Genomic DNA, 19,791 nt, shown 5'->3' on the forward strand with positions numbered 1-19,791 from the left:
CGTCCCGCCCCGCCCCCGGGCCCGCCCGGCGCTCCGGCCCCGCCCCGCTCGGCGGAAGTGTCGCTGCCCCAGTTCCGGCGAGGCGGTGGCGCCGCCGGGACGGCACCGGGCATGGCGCTGTGGATGCCGCGCTCCCGGGACGGCAGCGCCCCGGAGGAGGAGGGCGAGGAGCGGGCGCAGGCTCCCGCCTGCCGCCAGCGTCTGCCGGAGGTGCAGGTACGGCCGTGCTCCCCCGCGCGGGGCTGGCGGGGCCGCGGGCGCCTCGGCCCTGCGGGGGAGCGGCGGGGGGACGCGGGCACCGCGCGGGCGGGGCGGGCGCTGCGGGAGGGCCCGCCCGGCGCCCGGCGGGGACGGGGGGGGAGAGTCTGGCGTCTGCCGCCGGCCCTGGGTAGCGGTTCCACCCTGGGCAAGCGATGTGCAAGGAGCTGGGCTGGAGTCATCCCAGCATCCCTGTGCCTGAAGAGAAGATACATAGGCAGTGTGTTCGCTGTTGGCCAGGGCAAGTCGGTGATTTATAAACACGTTGTTGGGAATTCTGTGTTTTCTCGCAAGAAACTGTCATTACGTTACTTTTCCAAAGAGTGGGATTTTCTTCTTGTTATTGCAGAAGTAAGGATGCTGTAATTCTGAAACAAAGCTGGGACAAGAACTTTGATGTACCTGCATTAAAGTTTCCTTCAGATAATCTTTTTTTTTAGCTTGTCCTTCGCGTGCCCCTGCCAGAGGTTATCAGCAGTACAGATTTCATAACATGGCACTGGAACGCTGAGGAACTAATGCATATGGATGCTTTCTTCTTCACTTTTGGTGGAAAAGGCATGGCATATGCTATAGAGGATAATTTCTTAAATTACTGAGCGTGAATTCCCAGCACACTCCTGGAAGTAATATAAGCAGAGTTGCTTAAGATGACATTTTTCTCTCCCAGCTATGAGTGATAACCTCTTCAACAAATTTGACCAAAAGGAGCATATGTTTGTGCTGGGCCTCAGCCACTCTGTAACTTAAATTCCACTTTCAGTGTCAGTTCAAGGGAAGAAGATATTGGCCATCTGTTTAGTACTAATCCATACTGGAATGCAGGCAGCAGCAGTTACTTTACTGTTGTGATCTGACATCACCAGAATGATACTTTCTTCTCAGAAGTGTATATTCAGAGTATTGTCACACTTGGCTGCTGCTAATGTTGCAGCCTAAAGATAGCCAGAGGGGTTCAGCTGTGTCAAAAGTATTTTTACAGTCTGGAGACTTTAACTGATAGCAGTACATGATCCAGGATTTTGCAAATACACTTAACAAAGTTAAGGTGGCTTGAATTGGAAATATTTTTGTACAAAACACAGCTGTGCAATGCCATGCTTCGTTACTCTTGCTGATATAATGCTGCATATCTAAGGTGCCTTCCAGGTGCATTATTATTAACTTTGGGATTTAGGCCAGTCTGCTTCTATACAAACTGTAAACAGACAATTTTCCCTCCATAAATAGCGTGTCTGATTTTCCTCACAGACTTACAGCCAGGGGATTGAATTAGCCTGCCAAAAAGAAAGAGAGTTTGTCAAGCACTCTGTAGAATGCACGTGGAACCTAGCAGAAGCCCAGCAAAAATTTGGTAGCTTAGCATTGCATAATTCAGAATCCTGCGATCAAGAGTCTGCTCAAGCGAGGACAGAAGCGGCAGAGTTGAGATGGAGAGAGGAAGAGTGGAGAAGGAAAGAAGAAGCACTGAACCAGAGGGAAAGACAGAATCTATGGAACGCAGATCCTGTTAGTAAGGAAGTATTTAATAAGGTATGACCCATATTGGTGTGCATGGAAAAAAAGTCTTAGGCTCTTTTGTTCATTCTGGTTGTTACTAGTCTCTGAATGTATTCTGTGTCTAGTACAGCACAAAAATGGAGTATGTCCCTCATCTTTTTGCCTGCGAATATCATGAAACAGATCCTCCTAGAATCTGTGCTAAGGTACATGGAGGACAGGGAGATGATTTGGGACATGGATTCACAAAGGGCAAGTCCTGCCTTAACCAACCGAGTGGCCTTCTATGATGGAGTGACTACAGTAGTGGCCAAGGGAAAAATTACAGATGTCATTTATCTGCCTCTCTGCTCTGCCTCTGTGAGATCCCCCAAAGTGCTACGTCCAGCTCTGGGTTCCCCAGTACAAGAAAGACATGGATCTGTTAGAGCAGGTCCAGAGGAGGGCTACAAAGATAATCAGAGTGCTGAAGCACCTCTCTTATGAGGACAGGCTGAAAGAGTTGGGGTTGTTCAGCCTGAAGAAGAGAAGACTGCTGGAGAGCCCTTATTTACCTTATTGTGGTCTTTCAATACTTCAGGGAGCCTTAGATGGAGAGAGACTTTTTCATCACACCCTGTTGTGATAGGACAAGGGGCAATGGATTTAAACTGAAAGACAGTAGATTTATATTGGATATAAGGAAGAAATTTTATTATTAGTGTGGTGAGACATGGGAAGAGGTTGCCCAGGGAAGTTGTGGATGCCCCATCCCTGGAAGCAACAGAGCTCAGATTGGACGGGTCTTTGAGCAACCTGATCCAGTGGAAGACAGATGTCCCTGTCTGTGGCAGGGAGGAGTGAAACTCTGATCTTTAATTGTTCCAGCCAACCCAAAATGTGAAACTTAGTTTGCTTCTAATACTGAATACTATAATACAGATTATTTAGCACAAAGTTTTTTTATAGTAGAATCTCAGCTTTGATTTAACAATTTAATTTAAACGGCTAGCACATCTCCTAATTTCACTGATTTAGCTGCATCCAGGATGCAGTGTACATGGTTCTTATCACTGACACATCAGTAAGTTTCCATCTGAGGACAGAAGTTTCTCAGAGACTATAATGAGACTTTAAAACTCTGTTATGAAGTAAAGCATATTCTAAAAGAAAACCTTCTGAAATATGATGTGACTCTCAAATTAGAACATAGCCCTTTAAATAGTACCATATTAAAATATAATATTCCTTTATATCACTAAACAGTATGTTTGGAGTTTCTGTGATAGTACAATTTTTCTCTTCCTCAGAGTTTTATTAATCAAAAAAGAAAAGAAATAGAAGATGAAGCTGTGTCTGAACCACTTATGCAAAAACATGAACAAAAGATTAGACACTTTGGTGAGTCTGCTTTTCCAACATTTTGCAGTCCTTAAAGTATTTATGTTGGCTTGCTCCTTCTTGTATAGAATGAATGCTAACAAATGAAAGACCTGGATAAAGACTGTTCAGCTCTATTTTATCAAGACAAATAATAATTTAAAAGTGAAACAAGGTGTTAATTGAAGAAACTTGTTAATTCCTGTGACCAACAAGAACTCCAATTGAAAAAATAATTAAAAATTAATACTCAACTAAGCTTAAGCTGTCCTGGTTTCAGTTGGAACAGAATTAAACTCTTTTCAGTAGCTGATACAGTGCTGTGTTTTGGATTCATTATGAGAATAATGCTGATAGCATAACGATGATTTGGTTGTTGCTCAGTAGCTCTTACTGTAAATCAAGGAATTTTCACTGTCTCATGCACTGACATCAGGTGCACATTAGGTACATGAGAAACTGGGAGGGAGCATGGCTGGGACACCTGACCTGTACTGGCTAAAGGAATTTCCACACCACAGAACACCCTGCCCAGGATATAAATGAGGGAGTTGACTGGGAGGATCCGATCATTGCTCAGGAATGAGATGGGCATCAGTCAGGGGGTGGTGAGAAGCTATATTGAGTGTCGAGTGTTCCTCTTGAGTTTTTTCGTTCCCTCTTTCTCTCCCCCCACGCCCTTTTTCTCCCCCCACTCCTCTTCTCTGTCCCTCTCCTCTGCTCTCCCCCTCACCCTCCTGCCATCTTCCCTCTTTTTCATTACAATTATTATTAATACCAGATGAAACCAGGACAAGCCATGAAAACTACAATTCTAGCAACTTTCTCTGCTGTTCAGTGGGAAAAGGCAGGGAAATTCATGGAAATACAAGTCGTGTATAAAAGTGCATGGGATTGTCCACAGTTCTCTCCTTTTAATAAATGTTTTTCTGGCATCTGTTAAGCTACAAGGGTAATGACTGATTAATGGACATGTTTGTAAACACCTACTGAAAGTATGTGTGCACAGAATTGTGTGTTTAAAACTATACTCAATTATCCACTAGGTGTCACTTTAGCTCTGTCATAATTATTGAACGCAATTGAGCACAAAGCTGATCTTTCAGTAATCTGTAATTTTGATGGTTCTCTAAAGTGCTTTCCATTCTTAGTTACAGGCTGGTTTCAGACTATAGTACAGTGTAGCCATATTTGGAATTCCAGAACAATCAAGAACAGGATGGAGTTGGCAAAATTGAATTCTTTCAACAAACTTGTTTTTACTAAGCTATTTGGCTTCTAAGGCTCTTAAAGCTGTTTTTAAGAAAAGGCTTCTAGCCCTGTTAGCCTTAGCAAGCCTTGCAAGTACCAGGTTGAGGCACAATGCTGTCAGAGTATGCAAACAGCAGTAATAGGTGCAGGTTCTCTCAAGGACCTTAACTGCTCAGGGTAATGATAGTGGAATCAGAAGACATCTGCCCTGCCATGCACTTCAACAAGAAAAAAAAAGAGGCTTCCTTGCAGGCTTCCTAGCTGAGAGTTGTGTAAAAGTACTCTTTATCTATCAGATTAAACTGTGACAGAAGCAACCTTATTAAAGAGGATGATACATTTTTTCATACCTCCTAAATTCAAAGCCATGTTGTTATTTTAATTTGAAATACATTAGTCCATTGTAAAAGCAACAGTACATTAACACTTTTTGAAGTCTCTTGTTCCATGCTAAGTGGTGCCAAGGGGCAGTCTGGACTTCACTAGTGCATGAGTCCTGTTTCTGAATCCTGCTCTGGCTTCCAAGCAATAAAGAACTTACACAGAATAACTTGAAAACAGGAAGAAATATTAGCTGTTGCTTTTTATTTAGGGATTTGTTTGCTAGAATTAAGATGAGCTTAGGTCATTACCACTGAATGATCTTTAGCCCAGTTATGATGATACGATGATGGGTAAAGCTGTACGTCTGGTACCTGTTGCCAGTAATGATTGTCAGTGATACTTGAAGGACAATTTTAAGTGGTCTAAGTATTTAGTTCTGATTATTTTTAAACTCAGCTTGTTACATGAAGGTAGTATCGTGATATCGCAATTCAAAGTTCTAATTAACTATCCAGTACTGATGTGGCTTTGTTTTTTGAGATCAAGCTGTTCGTGTAATTAATTTCAATTTTTCTAAAAACCTAGCAAATCACGACTTCCATTTTTGATGTATTACCAGTTCTGTTCTTTGCATTCTTATTTGTGAACACTTAAAGAATTTGTGTTTGTCAGAATCACTGAACGTAAATCTCTATCCATAAACTTTTTAAGCTATTTGAAGATGTAACAGATACCCACACCACTTTAGTGTGTATGAGAACTGATTAACAATAACTTATCAGTGATGCTAGAGATGTGTGACTGTTATAATCTACTTTTAGTATTTCAAAGTCTAATTATACCTCCTGGTAATGCTCTTTTCAGCATTTATGCATTTTCAGCATTTATGTATAAATCCCTCAAATTTAGCTGCATGCTGTCATTCTGAGGTTAGTGAACTGCAAAGTTGTTACATATACTGGGGTATCAATGCAAGTAACTCCCTCGCTGCATTAAATCTTTTATCCGTTTCAAATGTCTTATCTATATTTCTCTTATTAGGCATGCTGAGCAGATGGGATGATAGTCAAAGGTTTTTGTCTGATCACCCATACCTTGTATGCGAAGAAACATCTAGATATCTCATGTTGTGGTGTTTTCATCTGGAAGCTGAACAGGTATGAAGATGTTTAAATTCTTTGAAAGCATGTGGTTTCCCACTTGCACTGTAAAAAAGGTGACCAACTTGATCAGCTGTTTAACTGTTCTTTCCTTCACTACTTTGTTGATAGTGCATTGTCACATATAAGTTTAGTTACAGCTAATTATAAGTCCCCTTGCTTCTGTAAGCATCAATTCACATCTGTTTAGGAACTGGAACAAAAGGAAATTATGCTCAATTTTAGAAATATAATCACAGGAATCTTCTTTAAGTCATAAATTCAACTTTTTTTTTTTTTTTCCAGAAAAGAGCTCTGATGGAGCAAGTAGCACACCAAGCAGTTGTAATGCAGTTTATTATAGAAATTGCCAAAAGCTGCAATGTGGATCCAAGAGGATGTTTTCGTCTCTTTTTCCAAAAAGCCAAAGTAAGTCAACTTGGGTAATGATTTGAGAAACTCTTGATGTTGGACAAGGGATCAGTGTTTTAGAGGTTTCTTCTTAACCATATGAGGCTATATAATTTGTTGACTGACTTAGCCTTATGGGAAGGTGTTTTGTTAGCAATTATTTTCTATACAAAATAATTTATTGTGATTCCAATTCTGAAAATGAAAGCTTAGTGGATTTTGCTTGTTCCAGGTGGAAAGCAAGATGCAGCAGGGGGACAATAGGGGTATTATAAACAAGTAATAACTAAGTAACAACAGCAAACACAGACCAATTTAAGGACTGATTTTTGACTAATTACACTGTGTTTTTAAAGTGTACTTATGTATTGTCACAACTTTCCATTTTATATGTAGTTTACAGTGGGGCCCAAAATAGTGTCCCTTTCTCATTACTGAAATAGAGCGATCCAGAGCTGTGCAGCAGAAATATGGGAAAACTGAAACTGTGGTTTGCTGTAGACTGCACTATGTTCAGTTATTCGAGACTGATGGATCTAGTATTGCCTAAAGGGGCGTAGTTGAAATGTGAGTCAGCTTGTGCTTTACTTTTGATCAGAGGGTTTCAACAAGCAGCTGTCATTCCAAGGGTACCTTCTGAATTGGAATAAATGAAAGGCTAAAATTAGATTTAATTTTACATGTCCTTAGATAAAATCAATTACTTCTACATATAAATGCTAGAGATTGTCTTAAAAAGAAATACCTGAAATGTGGTTTTGAATTGACTAACATTATTCTTGAGTTGCTCACAGCTGTTATTCCCCAAAAGGTAGTATAACTGCATTGTTTTTTTTCAGCACTGTGCATGCTTACAACCCAAAAGTAAATCTGACTAAAGTGCATGTATTTAATTATTCTCTTTGCAGACAGGTGAAGGCTATTTTGAGGCCTTTAAAAATGAACTTGAGGCATTCAAGACGAGAGTGAGAATCTGGTCACAATCACATGGCTTTCAAACTATGTTACTACATGATCTCAATGTCAATCCTGGTTGTGTAGGAGAGAGGACATCTTTTTTACAGGTAGGTTTATTATTTCTAGAAATTAATTTAACTAAAGTAAGATTAGGTCTTGTCTTGAGAAGCTGTACCTTTCCAACATATAAAGAGGATTATTCCTGGAACTGCTAGTGCTTGGGATATAGCATGCAGTGTTATTAGTACACAGGGCATATACAGACTTTCTTTTTACTTGCTAGAATTCAGAAAGCATCAGCATAAGGTCAAAAGTGTATGTTTGTTCAGTGCCTTTACATTTTGTATTCACAGTCTTTACCACAAGCAATGTAAAATAACTAGTCCTATTCATGGGATCATTCTGGTAAGTCACAGAATCATGGAGTGGCTTGAGTTGGAAGGGACCTGAAAGTTCATCTTGTTCCAACTCCCCTGCCGTGGGCAGGGACACCTTCCACTAGACCACTTTGCTCAAAGTCCCATCTAACTTGGCCTTGAACACTTCCAGGGACCCCACAACTTCTCTGGGCAAGAGACGTCAAGCTTAAGGAAAGTTCTTTTTGTGATAAAAGTAAACTGAGCATACTTAGGTCTTTCTTAAAGTTCTAGTTATGGCCACATTCTGGAATGAAGATGCAACTTCAAGGATTGTCAAAAATTAGGTATTAGGGAAGGTGTCACAATTGAAAGTACTTATTCCAAATAATTTGATTAAATTATCTCTCACGTAAGATGAAACAGCTGAATTTTAAGAACTAAATGTGCAGTCAGGTGCTAGAAATATTAAGACCAAACACAAGCTATTCCAGCAAATTTTAAAAATTCTTGACACACTGATGGTTGATGATTTTTTCAGAGCTTATTTTCTTACTATTGCAAATTTGTCCCATCATAAGATGGACAACACAAACTGTTTACTTAAACTAAAATCTGTTTCTCACTCACTCTCTTTCTTTCTCCGTATATACAATTGTGGAGAATTAAGCTGTCAATTTTTCATCTGTTGCAGAACACAGGAGATCTACAAGGTTCCATAAACACAGATGTCTGCAGTCTGAACTCTGTGATACAAAGAGATGAAGAAGAATCAAAAATGATGGACACATTATAGTTCTTTTAAGACTGAGGCCAAGTACTCCTTTATTTCCCTTTTTTTTTTCCCCAAAGAAACAAACATGGCTATTTTCTTGACACTTATTTTTCTGGGTACTGCACTTTATTTTTGGTGTCAGATTTTTTGTTGTTTTTTGTTTGGTTTTAGGGAGAAAGGGATTTTGAAGGGTGGGTAATTGAGAAAAACTTGTAATATTGTTTGAAAATGTGCTGCTAGGTTTTTGGTTGTCCTTGAAGAGCAGGGTTCTTATATTGCTGAATGTGAAACTGGATGTGTTTTCTGCTACTAACCTTGCCTTTCATGACTTTAGAAATTAAAGTTAAAAAAAATCTGCACAAATACAATGTTTACAAGAAGCAGCAGATTCTTGGTAGAATCTGCTATTGTCTTATTACAGATGTGGACATGATTTACTCTGAACATTGGAGATTGCAACTGTATTCATGCTACCTTGCTGACAGTATAAGCTCTCAAATTTGGTTATCACTAATAGCAATAAATCAGTATCTGGTATGAGTATTTCTGATCTGAATGGATTAGATTAAAACACTGGCTTTCTACCTCCATTAAGGGGATATAAATGTAATATTGTACCTTCATTAAACGTAACTTGGTTTTGTCCTAACATGTAAGCAACACTTGTGTACAAATGAGTGCTGGGTTGTATGATTTCTGAGAGTCTGACTCTTCTTGTTCATAAGGCTAACTTTAGATTCTTTTTTTAAACCGAGTGTCATTATGGGTAGAAGTATTGGATGGGGTGAACTTGAGGTACAAGGGTCAGGCTAAGACTTCAGTTTAAACAAAAAGTTTTGTCACAGGTCATACAGGGTAAGGTGTCAAGTGTCGTTTGAAAGGTCCCTCATATGCTACCAAACCAAAGTGGGTTTCTGACATTTGTCAACTCAAACAATTAGAGTGGAAAATCATTGAAAGCTTCCTGTTTGAGTAGCTGGAAATCCAAATACTATTTCTAGACAAGGCCTTCCACAGAACTTCTGCAATCCAGAACTCTACTGTGCTTTTCTAGCTTGCTGCTGTTACAGCAGGTCTGTCTATAAAAACATGTACTTCATTTGGAAGACTCCAGTGAAGACAGCTCATCCCTCAAAACACGGTATCAGTACATACACTCCATCCTTTACTGTATTGTTTGGATTGTACACAAGGTCTGGGAGGCATCTTGGTTTCAATAGTTCAATGAATACAGTCTACCTGCAGTTTTTAGTTCAGGCAAAACAACAACCCAGGCAATGCTACAGGCTGGGGGAGGAGTGGCTGGAAAGCCAGAAATGACTTGGGGTTCCTGGTTTACAGCAGCTGAACATGAGCCATCAGTGTGCCCAGGTGACACAGAAGGCCAATGACATCCTGGTCTGTATCAGAAATAGTGTGGCCAGCAGGACCAGGGAAGTGACTGACCTCCTGTACTAGGCACTGGTTACAGGAATCCTGTGTTCAGTTTTGGGCCTCTCACTCCATGAAGGATGTTGAGGTGCTGGAGTGCGTCTGGTGAAGCAATGGAGCTGGTGAAGGGTCTGGAGCACAAGTCATACTAGGAGCAACTGAAGAAGCTGGGGTTGTTTAGCCTGACAAAAAGCAGGCTCAGGGAAGACCTTATTGGTCTTTACAACTACCTGAAAGGAGGTTGTAGCCAGGTGGGGGTTGGCCTCTTCTTCCAGGCAATTAGCAATAGGATGAGAGGAAACGGCCTCAGGGTGTGCCAGGGAAGGTTCAGGTTGGACATCTGGGAGAATTTCTTCATTGAAACGGTGGTCAGGCAGTAGAATGGACTGCCAGGGAGGTGGTGGACTCCATCCCTGGAAGTGTTCAGGAAATGACTGGACATAGTACTCAGTGCTATTTTCTAATTGACATGGTGGTGATTGGTCAGAGGAAGTCTTTTCCAACCTTAATGATTCTATGAAAAGCCATGCTGGAATCCAGTAATCCTCAGGTTTGGTTACAATAGAAATAGGGAAAAGTCTAAGTCTGCTGTCTGTACCAGAGTATAGACTATTAGTACAATAGTCTGTATTGTACTAATTGGTACAAATGCAGCAGCAGATCCACAGACAGAAGTAGCTTTTCATGTGCTCTGTAGCATTCTTTGGCAGACAGACTGCAGATAAAGCAGCAAGCAGCAGCTCTGTCCCACATGCAAATTGAAGATAACCAGCTTCAGTAAGATTTGTATTTTTCAAGCTTGACAGATACTCCAGAAAGGATAAGTAAACACTGACACTGCTTCCTCCTTATTAATTAGTTAATTATTAAGGGAAACTAAGGGAAAACTAGGAACTTCAGGTTGTTTTTTAACTGAATGTTATGTGAGGATAGTAAGGGCAGTGTAGCACAGTGACTTGCAATTGCTACCATTAGGAGTAAAGCCATTGATCTAGCAACCTGTGGTACACTAAGAGTTATTTTTTAACTTTCTAAGGGGATAAATTGGATGCTGTGGGAATAAGTGTCAGATAATAAGGACAGTCCTTCTCCCTTCTGACTCACTGAAACTTATGTAGGCTGTCAAAAATCCCCAATCATCACTGCGTTTTACTGAAATCAAAATGCTAAAATCAGGGTAAGCAGCAAATCAGGATTTCGCACTGTAATATGGTACCTACTGTTTTCTAACCATGACTTTAAGGAAGTTTATCTCTAAACTCAGTCTGCAGTCTCCATATAGACATTTCTGAAGAGGACAGTACAAGTGGGCTACCTTTTTGGCAAGCTTTCTTTAAAATGTAAGGAAAACTGATTGTAGTGATAGCTGCTTACTGTATTGCTCATTTATAGTAATGGTAAAGCTTTACAAATTCTGCAATGACTATTTTTTTTTAGATTCAAACATGTCTCAAAATTGATAGTGCTAAAACTTGATGTGCAAATGCAGTCCAAGGTACGTCAACATCACAGCTCTGCAACTGCCTACAGTCACTGCAAAAGGAGATTGGGACCTGCATTACTAGAACAGAGCTACCTTCAGACATTGCCTAGACACAGTTGTTTGTTTCTCAGGTTTTGCTGACTCTTCTTTAAACTCTTGATCCCAGCATAAAAAAACGGCTGGGAGAGTTCACTGAAAAACAGCAGTGTCTGCATTTCCTGGGCTGTCAAAAAGTGTGGATTGTGAAGGTTTGTAATTCCAGTTATCTAGTGAATAAATAAACACAAGAGCAGGTCAGAGACAAGAATCTCATGAAAACCAGTCCAATTGCTACAATAAAACTTGCTACAGTAATATGCCAAAGTTAATAATTTGACCACTGAAAATCGTGGCACTGGCATCAATGGGCAGTTGTTTTCAGAGATGCTAGAAAAGACACATTCACTAGTCAAGATCATCTAGCTGTATCTTTACCAGATTACACTTAATCTGTTCAGTATTTGCTGTCTTTTTACTGATAAGGTCTTAGAGAGAGGCTTTACCAAATGTGTTACACATCATTGAAACTCTATTTCCTATGCCTGCAAGGTAGTTGCTCTGAGGGCAGAAATATAAACTTAGTAATAAGACAAATTCATCCAAGCAAGTGTTAAGTGTAATTTAAGCCAAGCAAAACCAACTAACATCTGTGCAAGCAAACTTACAAGAAGATGACTCTTCTGTGGGATCAACCCATCTGTAATGCCAGTTCTGGTCTGAAATGGCTTTTTACAGAATAGTGGTCATAGTTCTCCACAGCTTCTGGCTAGCCCCAACTTATGATGCATTCAAGAAATGTGCTTTTATATCCTCATTGTTGCTTCATTTAATGAGTAAATCAACCCACGTGCTTTCTAATTAAGCTGTATTCTGAAATGTGTTTCCTACACCAGTCAATGTTTGCAAACATATTTTCCAAATAAGAGACACAAGAGTAGCTGCTTTTGTTAGTTACTGTATTTTAAAAATTAGGTATATTTAATATAAAAAATTATAGCACTAAAGTGAGAACCACAGGCATCACAATTCTATCATAATATAAGTTAAAGACACCATTGGACTTTAATTATTGATCAGTCTGGTAGCTACGTGGAAAAATCCTTGATGGCTGAGTCTCATGTAATCAAGAGTGAGCTATGACAGATGAGCAGAAGTCTGACCTATTTTCACCTGGGAGTGGCAGCATTTTTCTGGCTCACATCTGGCAACTTGGTTTGAAGGAAAGCATAGATATGCGGCCAGATCTTATTGGTTTCTGTTCCAGAAAAGGATTTCAATAACCCTTTTTCCCTAAGGAAGAAAAAGAAGAAATTGTTACAGAAATCAAATTATTTAATTGTCCCAAGACCTCCACCTCACTCCAAGATTGCCCTGGCAGGAGTGAGCATTTGATTTAACACCAAGAACAGCCATAACATTGGAAATGCAGGCTGGACAGTCATTACTCTGTTCCTCAAACAGCAACCTATTTTCCACATCAGTTCACAAAACTGACTGCTGTCTGCAGGGCACTTAACAAGCAAGATAAAGATAAGCAGCAATACAGTCATATAGCACATGCTGTACAGCAATCATCCAAACAACTGTAACTAACACAGGTATTGTAAAGTTGCACCTCATGGACGTGCATCAGAACAAGCAAGATAACCGGGCACAATTGAGTTATTCTGAATTAGTAGCTAGTTTTATCTGTGTAGTATGTTATTATCAATAATAACAATAGCTTAGGCCTATGTCTTACTGCAGTCTTTCAGGTATTTTCACTTCAGAAATCTAACAAAATCAGGAATACCATTGTCAACCTAGAAAAACTTCTTTAAAACTTAACCACTAAAGATGGAGCCTTTAATCCTGGTAGCACATAATGAAGGATGGTGGATATGGAGATAGAGGGAGGACATGATCCTACATGATGTTGTCAGACTATGATTTCTTTGTCTAGGCAAGTTAAGAGTAAAGGTCTACATGGTGACCTGCTATTATCTGTAAATTAGCACTGTGATACCTGCTGCTTTACATCAGTAGAAACTGTGTATCATTTTAGCTCTTAAAAGAACTAGTAATTTGTTATCACTCCACAATGCAAATTACATGATTCTTAAATAGCTTCTTATTCCCAAAGAGTCTTGCTAGCTGGGCCCGTCACAGTCCTGTTCTTGGAACAGACACTTTTAAATGCTCGTTACACAGTTTCTCTATTTGTGTGTTGCTTCTTGACCCCTTGCACTTGTTAGGAGGGTTTCTACTTATACATAATGGCCAGTCTTCGCGAGCGAAGATTTGGGAAAGGTCATTGACCCTTCGAGCCTGCGCAGTGGATTTTTTAGGTGAGACCCAGCGTGCGCTGAACTGAGCCCACCCTTTAATCCTGAGGTTCATCTGCCGGGGCCAAGCAAACTTGGACAGTGGCAGTGAGGTCCCCAGGACGTAGGTTTGTTTAGAGTGACCTTCTCTTAGATAGATTGCCTTACAGGGCTGACGAGCTCCATCTGCCCGGGGGGCTGGGAATCGAACCCGGGTCGCAGCGGTGAGAGTCCTGCACCCTAACCACTAGACCACCAGAGGCCCCTCTACTTATACATTCAGAAGACAAAATACTGTTAAGGTCTTCCAAAAAAAAAAAAGGAACTGTCTCTCTTACCTTACTCACCAGAGCTGTGTTGCTCAGAACAGTACTATGATGTATTGAATAATGCATAGTGCTCTTTATAAATCTGAATATGGCTGTGGTGACAGGCTATTTTAGTATGCAGGTTCCTGAAAAGGTCCCATACAACAGTGGAAAACATACTCATTCTACTGGGTTGATTCCATTTTGAAGCCAAAAAAGCTGCATGGCTAATCACACAGCATTCACTGTTGCGGAGTAAGATATTCTGTAACTGGAAAGATCTGTTCATTGCTATGCTAGTGTGAAATGAGCTTTAGAATGTGGAAGAATAGATTTTACTACTTACCGATAATATTCTAAAACAGGTTTTGTTTGTGCATCATAAGCCTGCAGCCTCCTACTAACCGTCTCTGGCTTGTCATCATCACGCTGAACAAGTGGCTCACCAGTAATATCATCGATGCCCTAATCAGGGTTAAAAGTAAACACTGGAGTATATTTCTTATTTCTGTTTAAGTATGTTTTGTGTAATTTTCTATTTAAATTATGATCAGCTGCCAGTTAGGGTGTAGATTTCTGCTTATAAAGAGAAAGGCAGCTGCTCGTATCTTATCTGCAATACAAGTTGTTGACTTTCCAGTAAAACGGTCCGTTGGTTAGAAATATTTTCTCAGTATTGCCAATGAATATTATCACAGTAACTTGACTAATTTGTCCTCTGAAACACTCGTAGAATATGGGGAACACATAGACAAAACCTTCATGTACAAGGGAAAACAATATTGTTGGTAATACATTCCTGCATAACAGCAAGTAAGAGACCAACTGGACCTTTGTTTGACAATACTAAAATGGGCAAAGGTTTTAATGGGCCTTTGATTTTAGACTGCAAAATGGAAGAGTTATCATTTGGCAACAGCTGTATAAAAATGGTGTAAAAGCCAGCTGAAGCTTTCCCTACGGAAGTAGAGACCTAATGTCTGAACTATAATCTCTTGTTCCTATGAAGTAAGTAAACGTTTTGCAGGTCTGTTAGATAAAACTGTATTTCACTTGTTCAGCTCTATTCCATGGTTTCAACTTATATATTGTAATCTACTATGTTGTGATGTGCCTTCTAACTAGCAAAAGGTAAAGCAGTGTTCCTAGTAGCACAGCTCTGGCAGCTGAAGCCTGCTCTTTGGTCTGATAATTCTCTGTTGCAGCTTGCCTGTGCTCTTCTGCAATTAAAAATAATCATTATTTTAAACACCTCATTTAAAGCAAAACAAAGGCAATGTTTTCAGTTGCTCAGTTCCAGTGCTTACCTGCTATTTCAAGCTGGCCTCTTTCCCTGCAACACTGAAATCCAAAAAACTACTGAGCCTGCTGTGCTTCTGATGTAAGTTATTACAACAGCTTCCAGAATGTGATGCCAGAACAGCTAAATTATTTAGAATTGCAGATGAAATACAGCTTAATCTTCTTCAAAAACCTTAAGGTAACAATGTACAATCCTTATCTTCAAATTCTGCTTTAGGATATTTCACCTCTTGGATGTATTGAGAAGCTTCCCTGACTTGCAAGTTTCTACATCCAATTTTGCAGTACAGCAGCTCTTCCCTTGAAAATACCCATCCTATTTAAATATAAACACGGGGAAAGCATTAAGTGTATTCCTCTAACTGATGATTCTGTGTGCTTCCCAGATACAAACAATGACTCCGCTGGAGGACCACAAAGGAAACTACATTTTGGCTTGTACAGGCTTCAAACAGGCTAAGAATATGCCCAGATCCTATGCTAGTCTGTGAGGCAGACAGTGTTCCAGCTTGAGTTTCTACCAGGTCACTAACATTCCCTCAAAGGCAGGGTGTTACCAGAAATATTCTGTGCTCCTAAGAGATGAAATGAACCCTTTTCTTCTGAGCCACTGTGTTTTGAAACAACATATGCAAACAACATTTTACTGCAACTACCAAATGCAGCATGTATTTAGTGCCACACCAACATATATTGCTTACCTGCACTTTGGGAGGACTGAATTCAAGATTGTAGACTCTGCCACTGGCAGGGTGGATCCAACGTGCTGTGAGCCGACACTTTATGGTCTCAAATGGCACATCTAGGTCAATCACAGTGTCTACGTGACATTCTTTATCCAGGGCTTCTGCCTGAGCAACTGTTCTGGGGAAACCTTTTTAAAGGAAACAACTCCATAAAATTCCAAAAGCAGAATTACCTGGATTCAGTCATTAGAGAAAATAATTGTCAAATAGGGGGAAAAAAAGCATTATCATGCTCTAAAGGTTAAAGAGACATCAGATTTCCCACGTATTTTTCAGTGTATCGTGGCATTTTAACTTGTTAAACGTCTCCCAGCTTTCATTTCCTCATTTCAGTTAATCATCTTCCCAAAAGTGTAACAAATAAATGCAAAAAGACCCCATACTCATATGTACCACATACATTGCATAAAAGCACTGTGTATGCACTTGGAACAATAAAAGCTCCAGTGAAAAGCTTCACTCAGATGTCTGGAATAACTTAGAAACATTTGTGGCATCTCTTATTTCCACAGTTGTGCAAGTCTGGCTTAAGGCGGTTACCAGTACAAACCTGTTTTATTCAGTTGCAGTAAGCCAAATATATTTACCAGAGGCAGCCCAGGATTAATTTTATATAAAGTGTAGCTTTAGAAGGGGTTCTAGAAGTTCTAGGTATCAAACTGTCCTGGAGTATGATGACTGTGAGAACACTCGGGCTGAACAGGAACCTGTCTTTTCACTTAAAAGATACTGCATTTTGCCCCATGACCTCTATAGCTCCCTATTCTGTGCTTGTCAACTATTAGAGAAACTTAAGAAGGGGTGCAGTAGGAAAAAAGGAATAAGAAAATCAAGGTCTCCACAAAGAATTGAAAATGAAAAATTGAGCACAAGAACTTTGGTGGTCAAAGTTACTGCAGAACGTGCTATTGCATCGTAGATTCACTGAAACAATGCCCCTACTGACAAAGCTCTAGCATAGTCTCATGTAATTTTCATCATACTACACAAGCAAACTTCTCCATAAAGGCAAGTACCAAGAAGCACAAACTTCAGAAACTCTTCTTGAATAACATTTATTGATCAGTCCACTGCCTGAGTAAGGAACAAGCAAAGAACTAGCCTTACAACAGGAAAAAAAAAGTCTAAAGGCTACTGTGTCTGGTCTAAAACATGATAAAAGGAAAGAGCTAATTAACTCAGACAAAGCTCTTGCTTATGCATTAAGTCTCATGCAGCTGGTTTGCATCACAGTCATCAGCTGCCCTCATCCTGTTTTTCACACACTCATATTATCTCATGGAAATGCTTCTAAATGTTAAGAGTAGAAGGAGAGCTTCAGGACTACTGTTCTTACTGTTGCCAAGCTAGTCGGCCACCACACATCTCAGTTATGCAGCTGGAAAAGGAGTTTGCTGTGGGACTGAGTAATGAGAAACTCCCTCAACAAATTAAAATGCCTTTACAAAAGCACTTCATTGAAAATAAACCAGTGTTTGCTGCACACAGTGTTTTCTTGATACAGAAAAAAATCTACAAGATTAAATTATGAAGATTCCAGGAACACAGAGAAAAGTGCCCTAAATTATACCACACATAAATCTAAACAGATTGTAACCACAGACACATACAACTTAGACTGCTACATCTGCTATGATTCTAGAAGCCACCAACCTATCATAAGGCAGCAAATGGCTATTTGGCTAAGTGAGAATACAAGCAGTTCAGCAACTCTAGTTTGAGACAGCTGACCTCAGCTGTTTGTTCTGCATTACAGTTATCAAACTAAAGATTTCAGATTAACATTTTTCAACAGAACAGTGTTGTTCCTACAAAGCCTACTATGCCAGATCTACCCCAGGTGTAATTCACTGAGTCTCATTCCAAATACCGATGCAGACAAAATTTTTGCTCCAAAAGTTTAAAGGCAGCGGCATGTTAACACGCAACAGAAACTGACCTATTCTCTTATGGTTTTCACACAGTCTTCCTGGTAAGAGCTGCCAGTCTGTGCAGCTATGCTGCTACAAATCCAGATCCACAAGGCTGGAACTCTGCATACACAAGCCCTGGAACTAAAGAAAATAACCCAAATATCTGCAGCTCTTTGCTTTATTGATTAGGTTTCATTGTGCTGTTCACTGTGGAATGAAGCCTAGAGAACAGAACCCAACAGCAAGAGACCTTTTAGAGCACTTAAGCAGTGGTTTTGTTAGTGATTTATTACACACCACACCACTGCAGTACTTTTCCATACTTACCTTGTTACTGCATCACATGCCTACCTTTCTATTTAAATAATTACTCAGCCCCATCCTTCAAAAGTTTTCCATTCCCCAAGGACTTTAACAAGAAAAGTCTTTAAAAAAAGAAACTTCTCAATGAATCAATATCAGAAAAACTAACAGAACTGCCAGTTTTGAAATTTTACTGGAATATTTAACTACCCTTTTCAACATGAGTTAAATATCCCTGTAATGTTCTGAAGGCAGGATGCACCTAAAGCATCTTTCAGCCAAAAAAAACTGGGGCAGACTAGCTGCTGAAGGTTTCACAAGCTGGCAACAAGTGACCAAAGCACTCCAAGCTTTCCAGACCAGATTTTCTCTCCATATACAGTGATATCCAATATGCTAACTTACCATCCAACAGCCAGTTGTACTGATCTAGACCTTTTAGCTCAGTCAGCATTAGTTGTGTCATGATGTCATCTGGAATAAGCCGCCCTTGATCAATGTAGGACTTGGCAAGGATTCCAACTTCTGCGAAAGTAAGAGAAGTTGCATTACACTATCTCTGACCTCCAGCAAGTAAAGACCTCCCACAAGCCTGCAAAAAATTTGTTTTGATCAGGATGGCAGAGAAAAATTGTAAACAACACAGACAGTAGGCTTGCTCAAATTAAAAAAACAGATGATCAGGTAGGATCTGACTGTGCAAATGTTTATACAGTTCGTTTGATCAGTTTGACAGATGGCAACAGTGCAGAACACACCTCTATCCCTGCACCCTCTGAATAAGTTTACTAGTAAGTATTTGAAATATTAAGTTCATAAGACTAAAACTGGGAGAGGCCATTAGGCAAGAGTCTTCAAAGTAAGAAATATAAAGGATACAAGTTTATTAATATATCAGCCCTCAGATTTCCTGTAAAAAAAGTTATTTTCTCAGTTAGTAACTAACTTAGACTTCACTACAAAGAGAAACATCTTTGGCATCTAAGAGAGTAGTATGCAGTGGGACACGCTTGCCAGATACTTATTTTTATGATTACTAGAGTTACAAGAGGATGTTTATAGATGCTGTAAACTATTTATGGGAGCACACAGACACTAGTATTTTCCCATGGAACTGACTAACCTTTAATACCAGTCATTTAGCCCACTGGCTCACTAAAATTACATCCACACATCATGGTTCTGGGTATCACACCATGCTCCTACCTGACAGGCAGTAGCGTGCTGTAGCTCACCCAAATAATGGGTACAACCAGGAAGAAATTCAGTTGTGTCACAGGTACAAAGTCTCCATACATTTCATTTACAAAACAATTACCCAATTATGTTAAGTCACCCAGAGCAGCAGCTAGACAGGTTTTATTGTGGATCTGCAGAAGCCTTTACTTGCAGCCAATTCAGATCTAGTTACAGAAAACTAAGCAGAAGAGAAAATGGGATGGACTAACATACCAACACAAGATATAACCACTTTCAGCAGAAAGCAGTGAAAAATGCCAGTCCTGTCACTCAATCCATGGAATGTGCAGTAGTACAGGGGCTCTTCTTCAGATAAGGCAACTGAAAAGTAGTAGATGCAAACAGTAGCTTTGCTAATTAAAAAAAAAAAAAAAAAAAAAAAACAAACCAAACA

At 39.9% G+C, this 19,791-nt stretch overlaps 2 protein-coding genes across 3 annotated transcripts in view; one reads left to right on the forward strand and one right to left on the reverse strand.

Annotated features, from left to right (window-relative positions):
- Positions 1 to 90: 90 nt before the first annotated feature.
- Positions 91 to 8,979, forward strand: CDC37L1 (cell division cycle 37 like 1). Its single transcript, XM_017808334.1, has 7 exons — positions 91 to 216; positions 1,510 to 1,791; positions 3,048 to 3,138; positions 5,734 to 5,849; positions 6,138 to 6,260; positions 7,151 to 7,306; positions 8,250 to 8,979. The coding sequence occupies exons 1-7, from the start codon at positions 112 to 114 to the stop codon at positions 8,349 to 8,351; spliced, it is 975 nt and encodes a 324-aa protein (XP_017663823.1). The 5' UTR covers positions 91 to 111; the 3' UTR covers positions 8,352 to 8,979.
- A 3,243-nt stretch (positions 8,980 to 12,222) lies between these two features.
- AK3 (adenylate kinase 3) overlaps positions 12,223 to 19,791 on the reverse strand; it is a 7,885-nt gene continuing 316 nt past the window's right edge. The window contains exons 2-6 of one of the 2 annotated variants that reach the window (XM_017808201.1): positions 19,611 to 19,718; positions 18,564 to 18,683; positions 15,898 to 16,070; positions 14,241 to 14,359; positions 12,223 to 12,573 (exon numbers count right to left, since the gene is read on the reverse strand). In XM_017808201.1, the coding sequence (XP_017663690.1) occupies positions 12,450 to 12,573; positions 14,241 to 14,359; positions 15,898 to 16,070; positions 18,564 to 18,683; positions 19,611 to 19,718 (644 nt within the window). In that variant the 3' untranslated portion in view covers positions 12,223 to 12,449. The remainder of the gene's footprint in view (positions 12,574 to 14,240; positions 14,360 to 15,897; positions 16,071 to 18,563; positions 18,684 to 19,610; positions 19,719 to 19,791) is intronic. The other variant, XM_017808202.1, reaches the window with a different exon arrangement.

This window comes from Lepidothrix coronata, unplaced genomic scaffold, assembly GCF_001604755.1.
Source record: "Lepidothrix coronata isolate B3197 unplaced genomic scaffold, Lepidothrix_coronata-1.0 Scaffold22, whole genome shotgun sequence".
Lineage (NCBI taxonomy): Eukaryota > Metazoa > Chordata > Aves > Passeriformes > Pipridae > Lepidothrix > Lepidothrix coronata.

Coding starts and splice junctions, on each gene's coding strand:
- CDC37L1 (XM_017808334.1), top strand. CDS start 112: ATGGCGCTGTGGATGCCGCGCTCCCGGGACGGCAGCGCCCCGGAGGAG. Junction 3,139..5,733: donor ACAAAAGATTAGACACTTTG/GTGAGTCTGCTT, acceptor TTCTCTTATTAG/GCATGCTGAGCAGATGGGAT. Junction 7,307..8,249: donor AGAGGACATCTTTTTTACAG/GTAGGTTTATTA, acceptor CATCTGTTGCAG/AACACAGGAGATCTACAAGG.